General features: G+C 40.6%; 1 protein-coding gene and 1 non-coding gene across 2 annotated transcripts; both read right to left on the bottom strand.

The window, feature by feature from the left end:
• Nucleotides 1-1,279: 1,279 nt before the first annotated feature.
• Nucleotides 1,280-1,462, bottom strand: LOC113831199 (ATP synthase subunit ATP5MPL, mitochondrial-like). The gene has a single exon (XM_035450088.1). It carries the CDS (start codon nt 1,460-1,462, stop codon nt 1,280-1,282), a length of 183 nt encoding a protein of 60 aa, XP_035305979.1.
• A 5,433-nt stretch (nt 1,463-6,895) lies between these two features.
• LOC113831201 lies at nt 6,896-7,037 on the bottom strand. Its single transcript, XR_003488147.1, has one exon. It is a non-coding gene; the product is annotated as a small nucleolar RNA SNORA48 (small nucleolar RNA).
• Nucleotides 7,038-7,479: the final 442 nt, after the last annotated feature.

Genomic DNA, 7,479 nt, shown 5'->3' with positions numbered 1-7,479 from the left:
GGATACCTCAGCAGTTTCAATTTGATGCTGAGGCCTGGCATTCCCTGTGGCGTCACTGATATTGAGTCCACATAGGAAGGCTAAAAAGCTTGGATTCTGATGTCAGTGGAAGATTTCAGCAGCAATGATCTCCACTCTTGCTCAGGAAGATGACAAGAAAGCATTTCCTCAGACCTCTTCATATCTGGACTGCCTATAGACTGTGCTATCCAAACGAAAAGCCAGTCTTCCCTTCTCAGTTACCCTCTCGGCAAATACCCTTAGACAGTCCTAGGAGAGCTGTCTTCTAGGTGAGTGGATTAGTTTGCTTTCTGTTGCTGTGATAAAGGTCATGACCTTTATATTTAACTTGGGGAGAAAAGAGTTTCTGTCACCTTATACTTATTTACAAGCCCTTCATGAAAGAAAGTTGGGGCAAGAACTCAGGGCAGGAAGCTGGAGGCAAGAACTAAAGCAGAGACCATGGAGAAATGCTGCTTAATGTCTTGTTTCCCACAGCTTCCTCAGCCTGTTTATTCATACCACTCAAGACCACCTGCTCAGGGGTACTACTGTCCACAGTATGCTGCATGCTCCCATATCAAACATTAATCAAGAAAATGCCCCCACAGATTTGCCTACAGGCAATCTGATGAAGGAATCTTCTCCACGGAGGTTCTTCTTCCCAGATAACTGTAGTTTGTGTCAAGATAAAAAAAAAACTAGTTAGGACATTTGATCTCATGACAACTGGACATACCAATACATTATTAATAAACCATAACTTTTCCTTTCTTGCTTATCCCCAAGATATCATGTTAATCTCACAATACATAACATCATATAACTTTAAAATTCCCAGTATTTAAAATATTCCAACACTTTACAAAAAGTTCAGTCTCAGGGGCTGGAAAGATGGCTCAGCAGTTAAGAGCACTGGCTGCTCTTCCAGAGGTCCTGAGTTCAATTCCCAGTAACCACATGGTGGCTCACAACCATCTGTAATGCAACCTGGTGCCCTCTTCTGACCTGGGCAGAACACTGCATACATAATAAATAAATAAATAAATAAATAAATAAATAAATAAATAAATAAATAAATTTTTTTTAAAAAGTTCAGTCTCTTTAAATCATACAGGGGTGACTATACCAATCTTTTTTTCAACTCAAATACATTTATTGAAATCACATCAAAAGTGGTACTTGGTCAAGTTTACAGCAATGTTCCATGCTCCCATCTAACACAGCTTACTTAACTTTAGCCAACAGATAGTTATCTTTACTGGACTCAAGGAGTGGGTTAATAATGTCCATGAGAAGGTATAGAGCCTTTCAAAGCTTTACTTGTTTTATGAGCACTCCTGATTTTACAACTGATAAAGGTCATCAACTCCATTGCTACCCAAATGTCCAGGTAAAGCTGAGTAAAATAGGGTTTCCTGGGGTCCCAGACACTGTTAACAAGGCTTTGAAACAATCTCATCAGGACCAAGGCTGCAGGCTATACTGGACTACACAACTAAACTGGGAAAAGTCCAAATCTTAAGTTTTAATTTGGGGCAATTTTTTCTGTTTTGTTTTAGTTTTTGAGGAAGGGTATTCTCAATATATATCACTGGCTGTCCTGGAACTCACCATATATAAAGAGCAGGCTAGCCTTGACCTCACAAAGATCTACCTGCCTCTGCTTCCCAAGTGCTAGAATTAAAGATATGGGCCACCAGGCCTGGCCTTCAATGTTTCTTTAAAAGTTCAAAATCTCTCAACTGTGGGCTTCTATAAAATCAAAAATAAGTCACATACTTCTTATTCCAAGAGAAAAGAACCAGGAACATTAATAATTAAATCAAAGCAAAACAAAAATCTAACAGTATAAATAGCTCAGTTTCCAATGTCTGAAACTCAGTCTTCTGGGATCCAAAGAGTCTGCTCTCTCTCTCTTTCTCTCTCTCTCTCTCTCTCTCTCTCTCTCTCTCTCTCTCTCTCTGTCTCTCTCTGTCTGTCTGTCTCTCTGTCTCTCTCTGTCTCTCTCTCTGTCTCTCTCTCTGTCTCTCTCTGTCTCTCTCTCTATCTCTCTCTGTCTCTCTCTCTCTCTCTCTCTCTCTGTCTCTCTCTCTCTCTTCTCTCTCTGTCTCTCTCTGTCTCTCTCTCTGTCTCTCTCTCTGTCTCTGTCTCTGTCTCTCTCTCTCTTCACACACACACACTCTCTCTCTCTCTCTCTCTCTCTCTCCTCTCTCTCTCACACACACACACACACACACACACACACACACACACACACACACACACACGCATGCACGCAAGGCTTGTCTCATAGGTCCAGGCTTCACACCTCCACTTCACATCTACTGCTAGCCTTGGTGATCGTCCTGCAGCCCTCGCATCTAAAATACGCCAAGGTCTTCACTGCAACTGGGTTGCACCTTCACCAATGGCCTGTCCTGGCCCCTCTTCAGGGACTCCTACTCTGTCACACACAGTGCCAAACCTCAGCTGCTCTCATGAGCCCTTCAATCTGCAAAGTTCATGCTGTCAAAACCAGTAACATATGGGAGATTCTTACAAATTAACAAACTTGGTTGCCACCTTGAGATGTATCCCTGATCCTCTCTGGACCACAGTTCTGCATGCTGACCCTGAGAAAATACTTTCTAGAAGATTTCACTTCAATGATGCTGGTCTCACAGCTGATGTTTCAGTCCCAGATAATGATCATCAATTGTCCCAGTAAATAAAAGGTTTCACTTCAGTAGTTCTGAACTCTTGGTAATCACAGCTTATCTTTCAGCCCTAGCTGACCAAAAACCATGGGTTCTTAATTCAAGATATCACATTAACAGCCCTGATTGAGCCTTTACGGGACTCTCAGGCTTCCCTCTAACACTTCACAAGCCAGGCCTCCATCACAGTCTACACACTGGAGAGAGAGATCCCAGGAGCTGCTGAGTCCAAGAAGCTGAATGCCTTCACAGTCCCAATCTGCTGATGAAAGCTCCCTGGTGTTGCTGGGATTGAGTGCATGCTAGATGGCTGAAGAAGCTGGAGTCTGATGTGAGAGGCATGTCTCAGCAGCAGCCAGATCAGGAAGAAGGAAAGGAAGGTGCACACACACTGATTCTTCCATGGACCTCTTTATATCTGGACCACCCACTTCAGGTACCACCCATTTTGAACATAGGTCTATCCTGCTAATTCTCTCCAGAAACACCCTCACAGGCAGGCTTGGGTGTGTCTCCTAGGTGATTCTAAATACTGTCAAATTGACACTCAAGACCAACCACCCTCAGAATCCTAGCAAAGTACTCTGATCATCATAGATATACCTGATGCATAATTTAACAAATAATAAACAAAGCAATTATCTAACTAGTTCAATGGTAAGTACCTAAAAAAATGATAAAGCCTGTTAAATCTCTAAGAAATATCTCTCATAGGCTATTTATTGGGAAAGAGAAACCCCATTAACATAAAAATACTATATAATATACAGTATTATATATTACTGTATAATAATAATAATAATAATAATAATAATAATAATAATTTTAACAATGGCCTTTAAAAATATCGTCTGCCAAGAAGTTATCAAAACTGTTGGGACTTAATGATGAGGATATCTTAGAGGTAAAACAGCAAACACAATTACCCTTAACTGGGTTTGGTGGCATGAGCCTATAATCCCCATTACCCAGGAGGCTAAGGAAGAAGAATTCCAATTTCAAGGCCTGCCTAGGATACAGTGAATTCAAGGCCAGCCTGGAGTTAGAAAAACTCTGTGTAGAAATAAAAAAATAAATGTAAAAGGGGATTTGGGAATTGAGTGTAGTACACATCTTTAATCCCAACATTTGGGAGGCAGAGGCAGGTGTATCTCTGAGTTTCAACTAGCCAGGGCTACAATAGAGAGCCCTTGACTCAAAAAATCCAAAAAAGGAGGGCTGGGGATTAACTTGTTGTAGAGTTACATGCCTACCATCCCCAAGACCCTCTGTTCAATTATCAGTGCTGTGATTTTTTAAAGATGTCATCATCAGAGTTAATAATTACATAATTCTCATTAGTGTGGAGTTTCATTGCTCTTCAATATTTTAGTCCTTAGTTCTTAAAACATTCAGAGAAAGGATGTCATTCCTACTGTCTCAGTTTTTTTTTAAGATTTTATTTATTATGTATACAACATTCTGCTTCCATGTATATCTGCACACCAGAAGAGGGCACCAGATCTCATAACGGATGGTTGTGAGCCACCATGTGGTTGCTGGGAATTGAACTCAGGACCTCTGGAAGAGCAGTCGGCGCTCTTAACCTCTGAGCCATCTCTCCAACCCCTGTCTCAGTTTTTTTAGCATAGACATCATTATATCCTCCAAATATTTTCACAATTATTTTTAAAGTGAAATGCCTAGAAATGATTACAATACTCAAAATTTAGTTAACTAATATAAAATACCTACCTAGATATTATTAAAATAGGCTATGATACAGGCTTTCCCTATGTAAATTAGGCTAATATCAAACTCCTGGTCTCAAGTGATATTTATTTATTTAACATCCCTGCTGCAGTTTCTCCTCCCTCCTCTCCTCCTAGTCCCTCCTACCACCCTCTTCTGTTCCTACTCCCCAATACACTCCTCCTCTGTTTATTTGTAAGGAAGGGCAGGTCCCCCCCCCCATGGATAGCAACAAAGCAAGGCATATCAAGTTGCAGTTAAGACTAAGCTCCTCCCCATGTGTAAAGGCTACCCAATATGAAGATTAGGGTCCCAAAAGCAGGCAAAAGTGTCTAAGAGCCCTTGCTCCTATAAGAGGACTAAACTGCACAAGAATCTTAATGCCTCAGCCTCCTGAATAACTGTGACTATGGGAAGGAAGCAGCACTAGCTACTTTTCTCATTGCTGTGGTCTAATACCTGACATAAGCAATTTAAGGAAAGAAAAATTTATTTTGGATTACAGTTCAAGGGGAAGTCCATCATAGAAGAAAAAGGCATGGTGGTAGGAATGTGAGGCTTCTGGTCATACTGTATTCACAATCAGAAAGAAGGGAGCAATAAATGCTAGTGCTCACCTCACTCTCTGTTTTCTATTCAGAACCTGACCTGCGCTCATGAACTGGTGCTGGCCCATATTTGTAATGGGCCTTCTTGCTACAGTTAACCTCACAATCCCTCACAGACATGCAGAGAGTACTAACCTAATCTAGATTAATCCTTCACAAATATGCACAGAGGCTTGTCTCCTGGGTGATTCTAGACACTAATTGGCAATCAAATATGAACTGTTACATTGGATATAGATCTTTTTCACATCAACTATGGTCAAGCCAAATGTACCTCTGTCCCAGTCTAGTATATGGGCAATTGGCAGTCTTGTACATATATAGTTACTTGCTGAAGTGAAATATTGGCTTTTATAGGCTAAGAAATGTCAAGTGACAGTTCAAAGGCATAGAACAAATTGGTAAGCACTAAGGTGTAAAACTGAGTATGGTGGTACACACCTAACTCTCACCCAGGAGTCTGAGGCAGGAGGATTAAGAGTTCAAGGCTAGCCTTCCCTACATATCCTATCTCAATAATAATAATAATAATAATAATAATAATAATAATAATAATAATGTTAGTCCAATGCCTGCTAGGCTTTACATCAGTGTTTCATTAATTGCCTTTAAGTAGTTCACAAATGATATTAACAGTAAAAGGCAAGACAAAAATTATGAAGAGAAAATTCATTTGTATGATCAATCTCATTTGCAGTATATGAAACATTAGACACCAAATCTACTAGCATTTATATCTTGGAGGTAACTAGAAGCTATTTAACTGGACTTAAGGGCTCCTCAATAGGAGGGAATTCATGCCTGGTACTGTAAAGATAGCTATGACTGGTAAGATCATGAACCCTAGAGAAGTTCCTACTATTACTTTCCTAAACCAATATAATTCCTAATAACATTCTAAATACTGATCCTTGTACCCACAGATAAGTGTAGTGCACACCCCTCATCAAAAAGCTTCTTTTTGAAGCAGATGGAAATTATTACAGAAATCCCTAACTCTTCAAAATGTAGAGAACGGTAGGCCATGGAGTGCCCAAACCCCCTGTGCTTAAGGCTAAGGCAACATTGCAGAAGAGGGAGCAGAAAGAGTGTAAGAGCCAGAGGACCAGGATTTCCCCTGGGATAGATGGATGGATAGAAGGAAGGAAGGAGGGAGGGAGGGAGGGAGAAAAGGGAGGGAAGGAGGGAGGGAAGGATACAACATGGTTGCCTAAACAGGACCTGCATAATGACACCACCAGTTGACATACCAGTGCAGATGGGGGAAAATCTCACAAGGTCCTACCCCTAATGAAAAGCTAGAGGTAATTAATGGCTACTGAGAGAGGGATGAGCTCCCTGACAGGTTATCCAATCCCAAGTGGTCAGTTCTAAACACACATATATGAACAACACTAAATGGACTCAGCAGGGTGTGTGTGTGTGTGTGTGTGTGTGTGTGTGTGTGTGTGTGTGTGTGTGTGTGTCTGTGTGTGTCTGTGTGTGTCTGTGTGTGTCTGTGTGTGTCTGTGTGTGTCTGTGTGTCTGTGTGTGTGTAAAACAATAAAGAAGAAAAGGTCAATAGTTTCAGGGGGAGGAGAGATGGAAAGAGTTAAAAAGGAGAGGAGGAGGGGTGGAAACAATTTAAATACAGTATTCATATGCGAAATTCTCCAAAAATGTTAAAGAAAAACAGAACATTTTGATTATGGTCTTGGGATCTTCAGGTAAATAATGTCTCCTTTACGAACTTCAACTTCATCATTACAAAATAGAAATACCCTGATTTGAACAATGTACAATATATACATATCTCAAAACACATATCCCATAAATTTTGTGTCAATTTAAATTTTTATTTTTTCTTTCTCTCTCTCTTTATGTGCCCTAGACATGAAACATCTTTGGCCACCAAGCCTGGCATCAAGCTAGGATGAACAAAAGAAAGCCATCTGCTCTGCCCTGGCTAATATAAGAACAACACTACCAACAAGGTATCTCTTGCCCATTGCCAGGGGTTAAATTTAAATTTTTAATGAAATTATAAAGCTGGGTGGTGGTGGCGCATGCCTTTAATCCCAGCACTCGGGAGGCAGAGGCAAGCAGATCTCTGTGAGTTCAAGGCCAGCCTGGTCTACAGAGCTAATTCCAGGACAGCTAGGGCTGTCACACAGAGAACCCTGTCTCGAGTCAGACATGGTGATACACACTTTTTTTCCAGCACTCAGGAGGCAGAGGCAGACCTCTGTGAGCTCAAGGCCAGACTGGTATACATATTGAGTTTCAGGCCAAACAAAACTACAAACATAGTGAGACACTGCCTCAAAAAACAAAGAAAATACATATAAATAAGTGTTTGTATATCAGAACACTATATATTATGAAGATAGCAATACTCCTCAACATGGTCTATGGATACAACTCTATCCCTATTGTAATTATAGCCAGTTTCTTTGTACAAA

This window comes from Cricetulus griseus, chromosome X, assembly GCF_003668045.3.
Source record: "Cricetulus griseus strain 17A/GY chromosome X, alternate assembly CriGri-PICRH-1.0, whole genome shotgun sequence".
Classification (NCBI taxonomy): Eukaryota; Metazoa; Chordata; class Mammalia; order Rodentia; family Cricetidae; genus Cricetulus; species Cricetulus griseus.
The sequence above is the reverse complement of the archived record's forward strand: the minus strand, read 5'-3'. Positions and strand labels throughout refer to the sequence as shown.